The sequence below is a fragment of the Pteropus alecto genome, unplaced genomic scaffold, assembly GCF_000325575.1.
Source record: "Pteropus alecto unplaced genomic scaffold, ASM32557v1 scaffold206, whole genome shotgun sequence".
Classification (NCBI taxonomy): Eukaryota; Metazoa; Chordata; class Mammalia; order Chiroptera; family Pteropodidae; genus Pteropus; species Pteropus alecto.
In genome coordinates, this window is record NW_006438906.1 from 3513818 (window position 1) to 3534859 (window position 21042).

Here is a 21042-nt window from a genome sequence, read left to right on the forward strand (position 1 = left end):
GGGAATGTGAGAGGTTCTGATCGTGGGCCAAAGATGAAACTAGCCAGCCTCAAAGTTTTAGGTGGGATTACTGGCATATACATATTGTTTATAAGTCTGTATTTTTACCCCCAGAGTGACATAGCTCTTATCCTCAGTTACTGTCATTTATAATTTTAATATCTTATTTAATATTGATTGCTTATTTATTTGGCTATTTTTTTATTGCTTCTTAGAAACTTTCAGGAATCACTGTAAATACTTGTGTTATTTGTGTTACTGGTAATGTGTATAGAAGGGAAGGTGTACATATTTCTCACCTTTCTCTCTTTTTCCTACCTTTTGATAATCATCCTTTAGTTTTACTATGCATTAGAGATCATTGATAACAATTTCCTTGGAAATAAAAGCCATAGCGAATGTAACATAGATCACTTGGGTTTTATTTGTTGAGGCAAAAAAGGGGAGTTGGGGTGTTCATAAACTTTCCTTTGAGCATTTCTTCTCCTTCTTCTTTGCTTTTTCTCCTCTTTCACTTTTCTTCTTACCCTACATGCTTTCTGTAGGTGATATTTATTCCAGTGACTTTAAATTATATGTGTGTTGACAATTTCAGAATACTTGTAATTTCCCAGACCTCTCTTCTGAGTTTTAGACCTGTATATTCAGCTTCCCACTTGATTATATATACTTGGACACAAAAGTAACTTGTCTAAAAACTCACCTTGTGATTTCTGTTCCCCAGACAAACCTATTCATCTGTATCCACCTCCATCCACCCAGTTGCTCATGTCAGAAATCTTATTCTTCACATTTCCCTCTCCATTTCTTACCCGTAATCCAATTCATCACCCAGGTCTTTCTGATTCCTCCTCTAAAACATTTCTCAGATATTTCCATTTCTCTCCACTACCTCTGCCCTTACACTAGTCCTGACCGCCATCATCTCTTACCTGCACTATTCCAATAGCCTTCTGACTGGTCTTTTTCCGTCTACTTTTTTATCCTCTGGCTTCTTGGTATGTCCTGCTTAAAAACCTTCAGTTGTTTCCCAGGTATATGGAGTATATCCATTATCAGAATCTCTGAGGTCCAGAATGAGCCATCCACACCTTCTTCTCCCCCTTCAGCTTGTCTTACTCTCACTTTGTATTCTTACCATTCCAACAGCACTGACCATCTTTAAATTTTTAAAACAGTTGCTTCTAAACTAGCTATAACAAAAGGCTAGTTTTTATTTTCCAGTTTGTTATGGATTGATACTTGGATAAAAATTAAGAAGAATGAACTACTATAAAAATGAAAGAGAAGCCCCCAAGGAATACAAATAAGCTCCAATTTTTAATTATGAGATTCACCAGACATATAATTTTTATATTAACTTGTTATAAAAGTTTTTGAACACTTCATTTTAATTCATATACTTTTGTCATCATGGACCAGTAACAGAGAATTTGTGGACCACATTGGTTTATCGACCACACCTTGAATAGTATATTCTCAAACATACAAATCTGTTTATTACCCCAGAGTCTTTGTATTTGCTTTTTCCTCTACCAAACGTCTGTGCCTCTGCTTCTTTAAGATTTTATCCTTGTACTCAACGCTATTCAGTTTCAGTGTGTTGTGTTTAGGAGTGGTATCTTTAAAATCATAAACCTTTCTTGACCCTTCTAATGCACTTTATAATTTGAGGACTTGTCTTCAATTTTGAAAATTTCTCAATCATTTCATCTTTGAAAATTGCTTCTTTATCATTTCTTTTATTCTGTTCTTCCAGAATTCCTATATGGGAGCTTCTCAATCTGTTCTCCATGCATATCTCTTAACTATTTTTTCATATTTTCTGTCTCTGCTGCAGTCTAGGTAAATTCTTCAGTATCATTTTATAATTCACTAACTATTCAGTTGTTTTCAGTCTAGAGTTCATCTCATGGGAGGTTTTTATTTTAAAGGCTATATATTTCGCATCTATTGGTTCTTTTTGTTTCTGGGTGTTTTTATTTCATGATCTTGTTTATTCTTATGATTATTATTCTTTCCTTCTTTGAAGACCCTGAACACTTTCAAAGCCATTTGTAGATTGTACCATTAATTTTATTATGTTGGTAAGTTCACCAACAGTTTCTCATGAGTTTTGTAGTTTGCAGGCTCATTTTAAAAGAGAGCCACCCTCCCCTACTAGCCCTTTCAAGTCTCTCCCTTTAACTCCTTAATGATTTGTGATTGCTTCTACATGACCCTCTCAAGGCTCCAGTCCAAACTTATATTAGCTTATGATAGCATTATATTAGTCTTATATTAGCATTTCCAACTTCCTATTCTTCAGTGATGTTGAGGGTTTTTCTGGACAAGTCATTGAGTTCATGAGGGTTCTAGGTGTGATTCTTTGTCTCCATCTTTCTTACTTAGTAATTGCAACTTTATAAAATCTTTAGCCTTAGGCAGAAGTCTCAGCCTTATTTTTTTTAGCCTCCTTTCTTAAGTGGGAAAGGAAGCCTCATTCCAGCTGCTTGATTCTCATGAGTCTAGGTTTAGTTCCCTGACTCTAGGACACCTTTAAGCTTCCCTGTTGCCATGAAGGAGTTATTGCTGCCTGATCTTGGATCTGGAGTTCAGGGGGCCCATGATCTGTTTTTGTGTTTCTTTTCTCTTTCTGGTCCAAGGAGTTGTTTATCTTGTTTCTATATGCATCTGTCTCTTTTTTGTTTTCCTTTTTAAAATTTTATCTATCCATCACTCTGTGTTTAGAGCAGGGATAACTGGGATCACAAAACGTACTTTTCTAAACGAGCTTTTAAGAGAATTTTTTAACTCACACCTGCCTAGCTAATTCCTAGTAAACCTCTGGGACTACATCTTTGCCCTTCAGCACTGTCTAGTGTGTCAGTCTTAGTGTCTTGCATAGTGCCATATACATACTGAGTTGAAGTGGTAGGTTACTGTATCAAATTTAAAAATTCAGTTGGATTAGATTGCCCTGTGGGCGGGAGGGATGGGGCATGGGGTGGGGGCTTCTCTCACAGTGCTCTAAATACCAGTGTAAGGACAGTAGACTTTTTTCTTTAGGTAGCTAAGAGTTTTGAAGCCACCAGGCTTCAAAGGATGCTGAGTGGCGGTTTTCATCTGAAAATAGTGTATAGATTTGATTGAAGCTGGGGAGGTAGAGGCAAAAAAACTCTTCAAGTTATTTGGAATCATTCGTGTTTGAGAGGAGGATGAGAGCTGAAATAAGGTAATGTGGCAGTGATCGTTTGAGGAGGTATAGTATCAGGTAGCAGAGGAGATGATTGAATATGGAATCAGAAGCTGGTGAAATCACATTCCCATGCTTGAGTGAAGAGGGTAATGATAATATTTACCATTTTACCACTTTTACCAAAATTACCACCTTGTCCTTTTTTCTTATTGTCTATATTCGTCTGGATCCCTTCTTTTCCTTGATAATTTTCTATTTCTTGATCCTAATGAGAAACTGAGGTATCAACCTAATAAATATGAGTTCTCCCAATTTTTTTTTAGTGACTTGACTTTTTAAAAAATCTTTCAAACCCATCTTTCCTGCCAAATTTTTCTTCTTCTTTTTTTCTTTTTTCCGTGTTCAATGTGGATGGTTTTATTAGTGCTTAATTAGATTTTTATCTTCCTTGGTCTTAACTATTTCCCAAGATAGAGTATATAGTTGTTGTTGACGAATTTATTTTCATTTATAGGCAATCTATGTCAAGTAAGCTTGGAATAATAGATATTATTGACATAGAGTAATAGATATTAACTGCCTTTATCAAAGTAATCAGTAACTCATTTATAGATGTCAAATAATTAGTCTTCACAGCAGTGTAAACTAGCAGGTATTTGGCACATAGCACTTGAATTTTTTAAAATAAACTAAGAAAAAGGTAAGAGGCTTATTCAAGGTGAATCTATGATAATTATGAAAATTAAGTTTCCAGTCATTCTATTTTGTATATGTACAGTTGCTTCATTCAGTAAAATATAAGTTTAGTTTTATAAATAACAATGGAAATCTAAAAATCAGTTATAAGTTGAATAAAGCTTAAAAACTACTGATCTGTAAAATTATTTTCCTTGGAAAGCTTGAAACTTCTGAATGTAAGATTTTATATTAAAAAGCTGACAGATTTTTTAACCATATTGCTATTACTATGTATATATAAGCTGTTACTTTCTTTTTATTTAGTGTTTATTTTTAACCTTTCTGTCTCTTTATATTATATATTTCTTATAAGCATAACATAGTTATTTTCATAAAAATTTAATTAGATATTTAGTTTATTTACATTTATTATAACTATTGACATATTTAGATATAAATCTACCAGCTTATTATTTGCTTTCTATTTGCCGCACTTGCCTTGTGGTTTTTGTTTGTTCATTTTGCCTTCTTTTAGATTGATAGATTTTAGATTGATTTTAGATTTATATTGATTTTTTTCTTGTTCAGGGTGGCATGGCTGTAGACTCATTGCCCATTTGAAAGCAATCTGACTTCTAAGGCTAAGTTGCTTTTATGAATTTCTCTTTTTCTTTGGTATTTAAGGGATTTTACCTAGATATGATTTTATTTATTTCGTATGGGGTTCACAAGATTTCTTAAATTTGCAGCTTGGTGTCTTCTATCAATTTGGGGAAATTCTTAACTATTTTCTCTTCAAACACTGATTCTGTCCTATTATCTCCTTCCTAGAACTCCATTTACATTTAAGTTTGACCTTTTCACTATACCCTCTGTGTCTTTTACTCTCATGAATAAGTTTCTATTCTTTTGTCTCTTTGTGCTTTCCTTTGGATTTTGTTTTTTTTTAACTAACCTTTAATTCACCCATGCTCTCTTAGGCTGGGTCTAATCTGATATGAAATTTATATTTAAATTCTTAATTGTAGTTAATTAAGGAGAGATTAGGAAAAAATGTCTAAATAACAAAACTCCTTGGTGGGCAGGGTGACTTTTTTAAAAAATGAAAAATATTTCCCAGGGCCATAAGTCCTGTCTAGCATGGGGAGCCCAGCAGGACTTACTTTTGAGCAAACCTTTACTTACTCTCCCTACTTCTATCTCATTCTGACTTTTGGCCCTAAGTGAATAGCCCCTCTGGTAAGTCATTACAAAGTTAACTTTTCTTGTTTCTGAACTAGAGGATAACCTGAGGAAGGGGATCGGAAAGTTTAACTGTTTTTTATAAAAACCTTTTAACCAGTTCTTCTGGTTTCAGTTACACCCTGATAACCAGTATTTCCAATGCCTGAACTTTTCTAGGGCTTTGTGAGGCAAATAGCATGTTTTTCCTAAGCTTCTCCTACTGTAGGTACTTATCAAAGTATAGGAGGTTGGAACTCAAGCCCATTTGTTTCATCCATCTTCTTCCATCTTCCAGCATGTTGCTGATATCTCTTCTTTGCTCTTTTCTCCTCTCCAACTTTCTTTTCCTTATGGGTTATCCTTTTTAAAACGTTATTCTTTTACTCTCACATTAGTATCTTTTGAGATCCACCGATGTTTACCACAAGTCATAGAACTTCATTTTCAGTGAAACCTGTCTTTGAAAATTAATTATGTTTTCTATACCAGGACATTCATTGGAATTTACCACATATAAATCATTTTAATTTTATCAAGTCGTATTGGTTATATCATAAAAATTCCATCTAATACACTAAGTCTGCATTATGTCTTTCTGAGGAGGTGTGCTACTCTTCTTAGGTCAAAGCTGGGAAAATTGGTAAGACTTATTTAAAAGCTTATAGTATTTTTTGGACTTCAAAAAAGTCTTTTTATTTTACCTGTCACCTGAACTATTAAATAGTCTTATTAGTGACCCTCATTTAAAAGACTGGAAAACAGATAAAACATTTAACCATACTTCTCATTAGGATATTGCAGTGATGAAGAAATTTCACTATATTAGGCATATGGAAGAAGTAGTTGAAGTTTGAGTATGTTAAAACATTATAGGAAAGTGAAGTTGAAAAATACCAAACTTTACAATATTTTATCATAATAAAAAATATGCCCATGTTTAAATGAAGCCTAATTACTGTCTTATAATCAAACAATATTTAGACTTTTTTTTTTAATTGAGATGAAATTTACACAGCATAAAACTAACCGTTTAAAGTGAACAACATAGTGGCATTTTGGTACATACAATATTGTGCAACCATATGTCACCTCTATCTAATTCCAAAACATTTTTTTATCCCCACCCAAAAGAGACCCTCATACTCATTAAGCAGTCACATCCAGCCTCTGGCAACCACTAGTCTGCTTCATGCCTCTATGGATTTACCTATTCTGGTTATTTCAAATAAATGGAATTATACAGTGTGTGACCTTTTATGTCTGGCTTCTTTCACATTGCTCGTTTTTGAGGTTCATCCATATTGTAGCATGTATCAGTACTTAATATTGTTTTGTGCATACAGCATGAACATTAGAAAATTTGATGAGAAATTTTTCCTAATGCACCTAATAAAGTAAATAGGATTTAAGATGGAGAAAGCCTCTAAAATATGCTTAGCATTAGTTCTACTTTGTGTTACCACTTAAAAAAAATTCTAATTTGATGTGTTTTGATAAAGATAGGGCACTTTTCTAATAAGATATAGGAAATGACTGTAGGTCTCTGGACTAGTAAACATGATGTTCCTTGGTTAAAGGCTCTATCTAACCTCTGTCCCTAGCATTGTAAGAGAGTGCCTTGAAGTTATCATTAATTATATTGATTGCTGCAGACTATTAATACTAGAATGAAATAGTAAACTCTATATTATTCATACTTTCTTTATGTGAAGATAGTGTTTATAAGTATATAGTAACTCTTTGTCCTGAGAAAAAGTAATATTATTAAAGAAAAAAGTTATTCATGATACTTGTTGAAGAATGAGAAGGCAGACTTTATTCAAGAGGACTGCTACATGAAGTTTTGCAGTAGGGGAGAGAGGTTGGGCTTGTCTCTGAATACCATGAGGAAAAATGGAAATTTATAACTAAATAATTATAGCTATAATTACTACTGGGGGATTTTCTAGGCAGGTAAATCATGCCATGTAATTGAAGATCATATTGTTACCACTTGGGGTGCCCCAGTTGCATGGGTGGGTCATGATGCAGAAGTGCAGTTAGAATTTTCCTCGGTTCTGTCCCATTGACGTAGCAAAGAGTTATAGGTCAGTGAGATTTAGAAAAAGTAAGATTTATTAAAGGTATATTTAGAAGGAGACAGGCCATGCCAAGGAAGGCTGTAGCCCTATGTAATTTGGGAGGTAAAAAGATAAAAGATAAGAGTGCCTGCCAAGGGAGGAGCGGGTTCTCAGTGAAGAGGGCTGTAACAATGCAGAAGTGGGAAGGTCTTTATTACATCTGGGCTGTGGTGGGTGGTTACAAAGGCATTCCTAGGTGATTGGCATGTGAGGTCATTTTGATTGACACTTGCCTGCTATATAACTCTTTGCCTAGTGTGCATGTGCTTACCTAGAATTTAGTCTGTTATAATTAGATTCATGAACTTCTGGACATAAACATTATAATGATGGTATAATGATGGCATAACGAGGCTGAGATTGTGGGTAGGTTAGGGTAGTACCTTCTGTATAAGCATCTGTGGCCATAATAAACCAGCTATAGGTTATGGCCCCTTGTCCTTTGTCTCCTGGGATGCAGGAGAGATTCTGTAACTACCAATGGGGTGTTCTTTGGGCAGTCTCTCTGGACTGGGCCTCCATTCCTTTGTTCCTCTGTCGCTCATTTCTGAATATAGGTAATTTGCTGACCATATATATTTATAGATATTCTTAGTGGCCTCTTAGAAGAATGAAGTTATTCCTGTCATGTGTCTGTTTGAGAATTTAAAATAAGAATATAGTATATCAGAATAAGGAAGAATACATATTCCTTCAAAGGGGATTCATTCTGTACTTTAGCAGGCTATAGAGGAGGGCAGATCTCAGTCCACTGAGAGACCTAGCTGACTTGAGGTGGGTTTGCAAAACTTGTGGAACTTGTTTAACCCTTGATTTACTCCTCCCTCCTTTCTAGGTCGTAGCCCTCCAGAGGTCATAATTGAAGGCCTAGGGCTTCTCCTTTCCTCAGCACCACAAGACTGCCAAAAAAAAATCTGTGTTTATTTTCTGTTTTGTTTGTTTTGCTGCTTTCTGCTTTGCTTTTCAGCCTCTTATGTACTGTGTATTTTAAGAATATGTCAGATGCCTCTAGGGGAAAACTGTTGGGGTCACATCTCTACAACTCCCTTCTTTCAGGAAACTTGGCAGCTCTGAACTCCAATTTTTGCCTACAATCCTTTGAAATTGCTGAAAGCTCTGATGACTTCTCTGCCTATTAGCAGCTGCCCTTGCCTGGCCTTGGTTTCCTCTGGACTTTGCCCCACGCACCTTTTCTCTTGGTTGATTTTACTTTGTATCCTTTCACTGTAATAAGTTATAACTGTGAATATAACTGTGTGCTGAATCCTGTGAGTCCCTAGCAAATCACTAAATCTGGAGTGGTCCTGGGACGCCTGACATGCTCACCCGTTGTGAATTTGTGTTAAGTTTAATTATTGTCTCAGAGATTCTAGTGTTCTGAGAATGATCAGAGACAGATGGTATTGTAACCCCTTTATATATGTGTGTAAACCGAGGCTCAGGGATGAATTTACCCAAGATCATGCATCTAGTAATTCCCAGCATAAACAGGAATTGCATCTAATTGTATTACCGTTTCCCAAAGACGGCTTAGTTATCCGTTGTTTTTTTTTCCTCAACCAAGTACCAGTAGATTAGCTACTTTCTTTCCTTTTTTTCCCCCCAAATAGATAAATATTTTTTTGGTTAGATATTCCGTACACTAACTCTGAATGTGTCTATGTGCATGTGCACGTGTGTCCAAGTACTTGTGTGTATGCTGTGGTCACTTAAGATAGGCAAAAATTGTTCTTTGTATTTTCTATGGATAATTTTGTTACTTTGTGATATATGGTAAATGCTATATCTCTAATAAGATAGGAATCAAATTATGTAAATAAAATATTCTATAGTATTTGTGTAGATAGGCATTTGCTTTCACCTTAGTCCTGATATTTCAACACAAGAAAGATACAATCAGCAAGTCACAGATTGCTTATAATTTGGGCAATAGAATATTTTTCTGTTTGTGCATCAGTTTCAGATATTCTCTCCCAGGATATCTTTATCGTACTGTATTAAAACAGGTATGTTAGTCTCAAAATTGTAGCAGAGTGCAAAGTTAAGGGATGACTCTGAATTACAAGGTAAAACAGTGTTTTTAGTCCCATTCAGCTTATTGTCTAGGCTCTTTTGGAATTGAGAAGGACTGATTTACTACTTTTTTCCATAACAAGGTGGTTTTATTCATGTCATAATAACATTTTATATTTGTACAGCTTAAGAGTTTATAAATATACCTACTTTGAGCCGAACAACCTTGTGAAGTAGTAGGGCTTGTGTTGTTATCCTGGCTTTACACCTGAGCAGATCCAGTGCTCGAAGAGAGTAGGTGACTTGCTGAAGGTCACACAGCTGGTTAGTAGAAGAGCAGAGGCACAGACGCAGAATTTCTGACTCCATATGCAGTGTTTGTTTCTTTCATGCTCGTATAGGTAACAGAGCTGAAGATCCACATTCTGATGTCACGGATGTCCAGTCAGCTCTAATGGAAGCAGATGGGTGTACATTTGAGGAAGATGGTGAATTTTTTAGGTTTAATTTTGTGCAGTGCTTAATAGTTTAATATAAGGATAGCCAGAAAACTTTGAATCAACTTTTTGCTATCTTTAGAAATCAGTTGTAATTATAAAGCTTTTCTGCATCATAATGATAGCATATAGCAGAGAATTTGAATGCATTAATCTTGTGAGAAGGCCCTTTGGCTGATGATTTTGATGTTTTTCATGAAGCAGCCTGAGGAGGATTTGTTTTTGGACTAAAATGCTATTCTCTTTTAGACTGAAATATTTCTTATTACATTGTTTTTGGCTTAGTCATCTTTACCCTAAGAATTAAAATCCATAACAGAAAGATGTTAAAGCAAGTGTATTTGAGACAGCTATTGAAGAATGAAGCAAAAACAGGACAAAAAGAGTAAAGTTAAGTGAAGAAAATGAGGAGAACAAGGAAATAGTGATGGGAAAACAAAGTAATAGTGATGGGAAAGAATTAAATGCTGCTTAGACATTCTTTTTTTGATTGAAATAATGTCTGAATTCTTATCTGCTAATGGAAAGGGATTGATTATTTTATAATCCTAGGGCAGATTACCTTAAAGTATTTCTCTTAAGTGAGATAATATATATGAAGGAACTTAAGTTGCAAAGTGCTTAAAACATATGTTGGAATAATTATTAAAAGTAAAGCTGAGTTGCTGTGGTTGGTCTTGTGCCTTGAGTGTTTTTACTAAAGTGGGAGAGGGATGGTAATGTGAAAATTGGTGATTGTGGACCTCTTGGCTTCTCGTAAAGATTTCAGCAAACTTTTGTTTGAGGCCGACCATGTGTCAGGCACTGCCAGGACATGACGAGCAGTAGTAAGATGGGTAAGTCAGTTTCTGACCTTACGACATTTATGATTTAGTACTGAGGAGACAGGCTCCCAAATAGATGGTTTCACTGCATACGAGAAGTCATCGGATAATGTTCATGCAGGGTACAAAGGGATTATGGAGAAAGGGCTCTTATCTCAGGATGGTCTTTAGAAAGGAAGAAAGTTGAAAGATGAGCCTAGGTTGTGGTTTAAAAGAAATATGAGTAGTTGGGAGAAGAAAGGTGGGAGGTATGTCTGAAGCAGAGGAAACAATGTCAGTTAAGGCTCGTAAAGTGTGAGGCAAGGAGTGGTCTGGAAATTGATTGGCAAGACTTGCTTGCTGAGAATTTTGGTTTTATGACTCAGTGAATGATACTGAGAAACTACAAAAAGAGAAGGCTTGGTGGCGAGAACAATGAATTCAGTTGTGAACATGTTACGTTCAAGGAACATGCAAGATAGCCATGTGAACATATTAGTGAGTCCATGCATACACAGGAGAAGTTCAAGGGAGAACGTGGGGCTAGAAATTTGGAATTGGAAATGATCAGAAGGTAAATTAAAATATATGAGTTCACTCGAAGAGGGTGTATATATAAGAAGAACAGTGAGAGCCTTTTTATAAGCACCTATTTTTGACGCATACACAAAGGATGAGGGGTACTCAATCAGCATTAAGAAAAACAGGGGAATGAAGCAAACCAGAAGAGAGGTGTGTCAGAATTCTCACCACAGCTAAGTACAGCAGAGAAATCTAGGAAAAAATGGACTGGAAAGTGGCAACTGGAATAGCAGTAAGAAGCCTGCTTTCAGTGGAGTGATGGGGGTTGCAATCTTCTTCCTTACCTTTTCCCCAGCTCCTTACAACTAGATCTGCTGATCTCTCCTCTCCCTTCTTGCCCGTTCCACACCACACCACACACACACACACACACACACACACACACACACACTTAGCACTGATGGCCCCATCACCATTGCTGGATGTACTCTTCCGCTATAAAGTAGGAGCATGATTTTGTTAGGACCTGCAGAGGCAGGAGTCAAACATTAGGGCCAGCGTGGCTTACAGGAGTGGAATGAGTATGAAACTGGTCTACTCCTGGGTATAAGATTGGGTAATGCTAGAACATGAATGGAGTTCATGTTACAATCAGCATATGAATGAGCCAAGATTAAGAACTGAAAAGGTCAAGTTATTATCTGGGTCTAGAGCCCTGAATGTTCCCTGTTGTAGAATTTCTTTTTAAATTTCTAGGAGCTTGTCATCGTCCCGCTTGTGCTTCTCTGTCTTATAAGTGCTTACCAGCCTCTGATACCAAGCATTTGTCCAAGTCCCCTTGCTGTCTGGGAACTCTTTTGTCTTGAATCCTGGGCATCTTTGTTGTTCCTAAGTTATACTTCTCTCTTTCTGTTTCCTCACTGATTTAACAGCTTATAAGACTAGGCTTTTTCTTTAGACCCTTTCCCTTAGTTCAGGCAGATAAATTTTCTAGTGTCCAGCTTCCTGTTGTAGAACTAGGTCTTTGCTCTGACCCCGGTATAGTGGCTGGGCTTCCTGCACCCATTTTCGTTTATGTCAGTCTTGTTTTCCTTGGTGGTAGTGGAGGGGTGTATGTATATGTGTATGAAATTCTGCTGTCTGTAGATCTTCCGAACCATGCTTGCCTGCCCACCCATCCACCATGTGGATTCTGTGCTCTTCCTGCCCACTGGGAGAGCCCGTGATGCTGCTGGACGTCTACGCCACTCTGGTCTCTGCACCTGGTCACTGGAGTCGGCTTCTGCAGGCCTGGCTGGTTTCCCCAGCCCCTGTACCAGTGTACTATGTGGCTCTTGAGCAAATCTATCTCCTTCTTTGCATTTCTGTGATTATTTCTTCTTATTACAACAGTCTCCAGGAAGAAAACAAGCAAGTATTTGGCAAGAGATTTGTGTTTTCTTGTTTTCTCTCTTCACTTCTCTTTCCTCCTCCTTTGCTTCAGTCTCAGAACTCCCTGGGACACCCTGAGAATTTGAAATACCAAGGTCAAGGAGGAACGAGTTACTGTTTTTCAAAAGAAAGAAAGAATATTTGTCATTTTGAAAGGCAAATTTTTTCTTTTAACCTAACCTTCCCGCCTCCCCCCTGCCCCCCGCCAAAGACCTAACAGTCAACGACAGATATTTTAGTTGCATAATCGAAAGTGGTGAAATTGTTCTTGTGAGTGTGAGGTGTGTTGTAAAGTCTCACATAACCCTCCAAGCCATTCAGCTTGATTTATCAGGACTGTTCTATCACAGTGCAAGCTCAGAACTTGTAAGAGGAAGTTTGCTATATATAAGATCAAGATGGTTTTGTAGTATATTTTTCTCTTTTCTTTAATAAGCACAATCAAAACAATTCTAGGAAAAAGGATACTCTTACCAGATGAGTTTTGCTTTCTTTTCAGAAAACTAGAACCATATAATCTATTAACTTGTCTTTCTTGCCCAAATGTCCAGATAGCTGACCCAAATTTAATACGCAGTTGCAGGAATTCTTTTATTTTAGTTGCCTAATGACATCTGCTTCTCTGCTCATTTTAACAGATTATTGTTCCCTTTTTATTGTCTGATTTTATGGCTTTTAATTGCATCAATTATGGGAAATTTTCGTGGAAGCAGGTGGGATACATCTATATGAAATTAAGATAGTTTTGGTCACAAAATGGGGACATTGAAATGTTCCTGTAGTGTTTCTTTGGTGTGTGTGTGTGTGTGTGTGTGTGTCAAATGGAGAGAAATCAGAACACAATTATTTTTTGACAAAAGAATATGCTACCCTAGTGGAAAGGTTGTCTTAACCCCAAAGAATTTACCTAATGAAATATTTAGAAGCACTTAGTGCTTTTAAGCAGATATCTTATTCTAAGTCCCAAGGGAAAGTAATTAATCTGGGTGTGGAGTGTTCGCTTGTTTTTCATTTTTATTTTTTACTGATAGAAACTGTGAGGATGGGTATATGGGCTCCCTTTATGGCAAATGATCACTTTACAGACTTAGAGTAAGTAGTGTCAGTGCATAACTGGAGGACCCAATTAAATACCCACAGTTTTTAATGAAGCCTATGGAAAAGAGCTGTTGCGTGGTTTACAGTGATTAAAATAGAAATTTTAAGCCTGCAAATTGATGAAATCCTTCAAAGAAGTAACCTAATGAGAGAGCCTGTTGTTTTTTGTTGCTGTCTAATTGTAGGATGTATATTGACACTTTTGTAATACAGTTAAAAATTAGCATTTACCCTTTATTGTCAATGCAGGGAAGGTTGAACTACTATAAATCACTTGTTCATTTGGATAACATTTTAAAAGTTAACTCAACTACTTTTATACTGAAATCAAGATTAATCCAGTGTGGCCAAAATAATCTTATGCTAGCACCTTAAAATCTAATGAAGTCTTATATGTTCTGTGTGCTTTGGCTACAGCCCTACTACTTATGTTTTGGATGAAGATGAACCTCGATTCCTTGAAGAAGTTGATTACAGTGCAGAAAGTAATGATGAGTTAGATATTGAATTGGCTGAAAATGCAGGAGATTATGAACCTTCTGCTCAAGAAGAAGTACTTTCTGACTCTGAATCATCAAGAACATAACCTACCTTGAGCCCTCTGCCATCTCTTGTAAAGAAGCAAAGATGAAATGAAATATCTTGGTTTTTATTACACAGGAAGTTTAAGAGAAATGAGTTTATAGAGAGCTGACTCAGAAAGATAAAAATTGGGGCCTGTTTGGTTTCAAGACAATAAATGTGTTATTAATTCATGATAAAATTGGCCCTTGTTTTATTTTAGCTATTTAATGCACTTTATATAGCATTGAATTATCAAATGTTGTATTTACGTTTTTTTAAACAAAAAACCTGAGTATCATTGCATGAATTTTTTTCTCCTCATAGTTATATCCTACATCAAATGGATGATTTTGAAGTGTGTGAGAATATAGAATCTGAATTCTAGAGTTGTTGAAAATATTGAGCTTTTGAAAACTAATATATGTGTACATGGATTTCTCTAGATGTGTCTGTGTAGGGGTGGGTAGATATTGAAGATAAGACTGCTCTTCAGAATCATGTTAACTATTGAGTCGTGACTGAAATAATCCAGAGTCTGCCTTGAAACCATTACATTCTACACTTACCAAAATTAAATAAAAACTATGTTAAATGTTGCTTTCATTTTGTCATCCTTTTTAACCAGTTCAGTTTCTCGGTTTATAGAATTTTTGGGAAAATACTGTAAAAATCCAACACCTGAATACACTGATAAAAATTTGTGAAAAAAACTTAATTTACTAGTGTTTCTTTAGTATAGTTATACCTTTACCTGTTGTCAAAGATGTATTTGAATAGCTCTTTTGTCTAAAATTGTGTCTTGTGTGCACCTACAGTTTATCACTGCAGTCAGTTTGTTAAGAAGCTTTAAAAATGCAGCGAAGATCCAGTATTAAATGTGTATTCGTATATAAGCTGATTGAGCATTTCCTGAGCTGTACTTTGTTATTAGACTTATTGAAGTGAATTAGTTTAGGGCATGCTGACACTGGTATCTGAGTCCTAGATGATTGCAGTGAATTTAAGCCCTTTCTTGTAGTGACATCTTCCTAAGTTTAAGCTGTCTGCTCTGGGAATGACTTTGTTTTCAAATAAAATAAAACAAGTTCGGTGACTTTGGATAAGTGCTTTAAGAACTAAGTTTCTGTTGTAAAAAAACAAATCCAAAAAGATACTTCATTGACAGATTCTTGTCGGGACTCAGCTGCTTAGGTTTTGTCATATTATCTTCACTTATTCCTGATTAGATTTTTTAATCTTTTCTTTAAAACTGTAATATTGGGAAAGACATTATAAAAAGTATATTTCAGATTTTTACATTTTCCAAATCAATGATTTTCATTGTATTATTTGAGGCATTTCATCTACAGTGTCATGGGGACCATGTTTAAAACATAGCATGGTGCAATTGATAGGTCTTTTCCTCCAAATAGCCTAATTCTTAATAATCTCAGAAAATACTGAATAGATTGTTAAGTTGAAGAAGACCTCTTAGTGTATGGTGACCTAATTTAAGAAAAATCGGGATACTTTGGCAAGGTAAAGTATTATTTATTTAATAGCTTATTTAATAATTTATAATTATAATTTTATTAATTTATTTTATGTATAAAGTAATTATAATATTCAATTACAATTATAATTTATTCAGAGAGTAGATTATGGAGCCATATGTCCATATTGTGACTTTTTCTTGGTTCTTATAACATTAGAAATTGAAAACCAAAGTAGTCACTATGAAAAGCCACTACAGTTACTATAATGTGCAGAACTTCAATTTATTATGTTATCAGTGTAAAAACCCCTTACCATGTGCTGTTAAAATATTTTATATTGATGAAATTCATCTTTTAGCATATGTTACAAACCCGAACATGCCTTTCATTAAATAATTATTCACAGGATTAAAGAGAGTCTTTATGGTTTGTAAATGATTTTTTTCTTAATAAATAACTTTGGAAAAATAAGAAATAATTAAAAATTCTAACTTTTCTAATTAGGTGTAAAACCATTTCATTGACTTTTAGTAGCTTTTTTAAGATTGCCCTAAATCTTACCTCTCTGGAAAATGTGTACCCGATAAACAATCTAACAATGGAGTTTCGATTGATTTATTTTACCTTGCGTTTAGAACTGTGAATTTCTTAAACATAGTTTTGGTTTAATCTACTGGTTCTCTAACTGTATAGTTTGTATCAGAAATCACCTGGAGGACTTGCTTCTCAAAAGAGATTACTAATTATGTAGATCGAGGGCAGGGCCCCCAAATTTGCATTTCTTAAGAATTCTCAGGTGGTGAAGCCCCGGGACCCACACTATGAGAGCCACTGGTGTGATCTGATGTACTCTTTCAGCATCAGTTTCCTAAGAATCAGGACCTATGAATTGGAAATTAGCACCAGAGATGATTTAGAGCAAACTAATTTGTAGAATCAAGAAAATAGAGTTGCAGGGTCACTGGAGCCAGGGTTTTCGCCCAGGTCTCCTGACAACTAGCCTCATGTTCTTAGCACAGAAGGAAATGCTGCTTTTGCCTTTCCCCAAAGAGTGAGGAATGTTAAAAGCTTGAAGGTCTCTCTTGAGTTTGTGAAATTTATTCGGGCAAGGCAGAATGCAAAAACCTATGGTTCACGTTGTTGGCTTTTCCTTCATTGCAGTCATAGTGTTGTTGAATACAAGATTTTGCCCTACATTAATCAGTCTCTGCCACTTTTTCCAGTTTTCGTGTGGTATTTGGAAGCGTAGACATTTGTCTGAATCCTAATTACAAGTAAATTACCTGGAGTTCCACTTCAGATAGCGTACTAACAGCAATGAATACAATACTTCTGAATTTCAAATATTCAAATTAAGGTGGCCATTTTATTGTGAGCACTGAAATAAATGAATAATACAATAAATGTACGAGTGGAATTGTTTCTGTGCATGATCCAGAAATAAACGACAGTAATGAAACTATATAAATCCTTTTGTTTTCCTACATGTACTTTAATCATTATAAAAAATTAATTGAAAATCTGAATTTTTCTCTTATTTTGGTGAGCGTTTAGTAGCCATATGTAAACCTTAGTTCTCTCCATTAGGAAAAACCTGTTGAAGCAATATTTTAATTGAAAGGCTATTCTACTTTACACAATAGAATGTTGTTGTTAATGGTAAGTAAATATTTCTCTGGTTAAAGTGTATTTCCTTAGAAGAAAGGAAACTCAGAAGAAAGTCTCATTTTTATGAGCCCTGATGTTTTAAAGGCTTAGTTCTTGCAATGTCACATTTCAATTATTTTCCACTTTATCTATACCCACAGAGCACGTTTACTTACTGGTTTGGCACTGGCCAGAGGGAGGTCTGCCCTTAGTGCCCTCCTCTGTCTAGACCCTGAACAGTAACTTGTGCCTGCTGCTTCCCACGCTCTCTCGTAAACCTTTATGCCTCGGGTGCTTTTGGCCTTGGCACCTTCTATCAAATATTATTACTTCTTCAGAACTTGGCTAGTCGTTGGGGAATTGAGCATTAAACTTTTTTTTCACTTTGAGGTTACTATATATGCAGTACCTGAATCCAGATGAATGGCCTTTTTATAAGGTGGCATTCGAGGCATCATGCAGGACAGTCAGTGATATTTTGGAGTCCGGGCCGTGGCTGACACTGTTGGGTACTGAAGTGATCTCTGTGCATGTACATTTATACTCACAAACCCCTGTGAATTGGAAATGGATTGTGATACCTTTCTATTTGTAAGTTCAGATAACTTTAAAGGGCTGAAGAGATTTCATTCCAAATATAAAAGGCAAAGGTATTCATTATTGAAAATTAAAATATAAAAGGCTACTAGAGTTAAATGAATAAAAGTCTAAACCTTTGAAAATGGCTTCTCTGTGAGTTTTTTTTCTGAGGCTGAAGGTATAATTAAGTAGGAAATATTAAGACTGGAAATTTATGTTCAGTGCTAAATATTTACTAAAGTCAAGTTATATACTCTTGTTTTCCTCATTCTTAGGAATGTTTGACATTTTATGTTTTCCTTTTAGAATGTGGACACTTAAACAGTAAATCATTTGGATAATTTAATATAAAAATATAAATTTCAAAATCTAAAGGTTTATAACTTGTATTTATTGTAGAGAGAGAGGTGTCCAATCCATAACTACCTTTGCCAACATTTATTTCTCCATCCTGAAGAGAACACACACGATAAAAACACCAAAAACTAAACCACTATCACATATGCTAAAATCCAAATCACTTACAGAATGGAGTGGACACGTGTGGTTGCCTCCCAAATATGTATCTCCCCTTTGCCCTAACCAGTGTTCAAAATGTATGTGCTCCAAGGTCACCAATCTCAGGAGTGGAGCATATGACGAGCTGAGCCAGTCATCTTGGCTATCTGCTGGTCTGGAGCCAGCATGTGATCCAAGCCGACCCAAGAAGAACGAACATCAGGACTTTGGATGGTAATGCTAGAACAAAGACCCTTCCTGAGTAAGGAAGGATATAGCTGCTGGCAGCCACCAGGCAGCCCTGAGAGGAGAGCACTCCTGAGATGAGCCAACATTAAAGGAACAGAGCCAAGACGTTGAGAGACACTGGGTCCCCTTATGATTTGAACTTGACATCAAACTGTACATGAAACCTCGGATTGTATCAATTACATGGACTATAAATCACCTTCGTTCAAGCTATGTAATTGGATTTTCTGTTATTGGGAAAGGTATGTCGGGTACACAGATGTGTATGTCTGAAACCTATCTGAAAAACCAGCAGCCTTTAGTGTCCATCTCTGAAGGGGTGGCTCCACCCAAAGCACGTGTCCTAAGAGAAGTTACAAGAAAGAGAGAAGTTCTTTTACCCAAAAAGACACTCCGAGAAGGCACAAAGAGCAGATGGCCACTCAGACATGTCAGATGAAACTAATTTTTATTTTCTATCGGGAAAGTTTACTGGGCTGGAAATGAACCATATTTTTGTCATTGCCTGCTTGAAACCCAGGGATTATTCTAGTCCTGAGACTTGGTGGTAGTTTCAGAGATAATATTGTCCCAAGAGCTGATTTTCAGCATATTGAAAGTAGTAGTAATGGAGGACACAAATGTTATAAAGTATTAATATTGAAAGTGAGGACTTTAATGATGTATCATTATAACAAGATAGATGTAGGGAGCAAGCTAAGAAGGATCAGAGACCCATTTGTTGAGTTACATCAATTAGAACAATGAGCAAATATAATGGGATGAAGTTTTGGTATTATTCAGTTACCAATGTCAAAGCTATTTCCTTCCATCCACTGATTGGAACTGCAAATCCCTGCCTTTCATCCACACAAGGTTCATAGATAAAGAGCATTTAAACAGCCCTTTAAAGTTCAAGAAGGCCTCTCCTAAAAGTTATCTCATTTGAGCATCTTGAAAACATTATTAATAAAGATATCATTAGCATTTCCATTTAATTCATGAGGAGTGTGAGGCTTGAGGAGACCATATGACGTCCCTGGACTTGCTAGTATGTAGCAGAGTCGGGGCTCAGACCCAAATCGTGGGCCCCTCCTCTGACGACCCTGTGCAGCCTGTCACATGCAGCTAAACAGTGGCCAGTCCAGTCAGCCTTGTACAGTAAGTTTGATAATATTGGAAAAATATGTAACTTTTATCACCACCTGCCATAGGGACCCTAAGGAGGGTGGGGAGAGGTAAACCAGGCAATACTTAGTGTGCGTTAAGCGCTCGCCTGGGCGCTTTGTGAAAACGATCTTGATGGAAACGTTTTCTCTTTTAGCCCATGAAATGATGCTCATATTTTCCAAATCAGTATTTTTATGGGTGGTAAGGAGGAAGGGCAGTACATCCAGTTTTGTTTCTAACCATTTTACATTTTTTTTTAAAACGAAAGAGACCCTTGAATCTTTTTATTTTATGTTTAACAAAATAGATAACAGTTAGTACAAGCCTTCTGTCTTTCCTGGTTTCTCCTAAGGCTTGGAAAGGCTGCTTTTCTGTCTATGTTGGTGAGGGAAAATAATTTTGTCTAATATACCTAAAGGACATTTGTCCCAAAGACAACCTACAGTAAATTTTTGCTTCATTTTCTTTAAAGAATTTACGTTTTCACTGAGAAGATAGTTTATTCTGTAGCTTCATGATCCCTTTATCTGGCAGGACCAAGAAGTAAGTCTTAGAAATAAGCCCACAATTACCAGTTTTTCCAGATTTAATTTTAGAGGAATATAACCTTTTTATAATACAGAACAAGAACATGATGACCTAAACACTCCAACTTTGTATTAGTTTATGATTGAGTTACTGGCAAAAATTTTTATAGACTTTTTTTATTCAGTTGATTAAGCCTAGCTGTCTCGTCCTCCGAGTTCTGTAATTCTGAGTGTGAGTGCAGTAGCTGTGAACCGGAAAGCTGGGGAACTGCCTCTGTAACCACTTTGACAAGGTGCACGCTTACCTGCCTTGTGGAAGACTTCTGTTACAGATAGTTCTTAGGTTTGTACACCCAACTAAAAGAGGAAGAGAGCTTTAGGATCCTACGTGGCTTTACTTCTAGTTAATGTGATACAGGAAGAGTCACTGTATCTTTTATAGGGAGGCCCATTAAACTTACAAAACTTTTTAGTCAGACCACTCCAAAGCACGCCAATCTGTTCAATACTTAGAGTGAATGAAATCATGACTTTTTGCTTTGAGGATAAGAAAGGCTAACAATTACATTGTGCCTACTATGCTGCAGGCACTGATCTGTATGCTTTATGTATATGTGCCTATTTAATCTTCACGACAACCCTATAATAAATATCCCCCTCCAATTTTACAGATGGGGAAACTTAACTTGCTACAAGTCACACAGATAATAAATGGGAAATCAGTTAATTCTTATTAAAGTCAAGCAGAGAAGTGGCTAGTGAGAATTACCGTTAAGGGTTTACAAAGCCA

The 21042-nt window shown here is 36.1% G+C and overlaps 1 protein-coding gene across 1 annotated transcript in view; it reads left to right on the forward strand.

Moving 5' to 3' along the window:
• AGTPBP1 (ATP/GTP binding protein 1) overlaps nucleotides 1-14731 on the forward strand; it is a 130041-nt gene extending 115310 nt beyond the window's left edge. The window contains exon 25 of the mRNA XM_025049711.1: nucleotides 13982-14731. Within this exon, the coding sequence (XP_024905479.1) occupies nucleotides 13982-14150 (169 nt within the window). The 3' untranslated portion in view covers nucleotides 14151-14731. The remainder of the gene's footprint in view (nucleotides 1-13981) is intronic.
• The last annotated feature ends 6311 nt before the right edge of the window (nucleotides 14732-21042 follow it).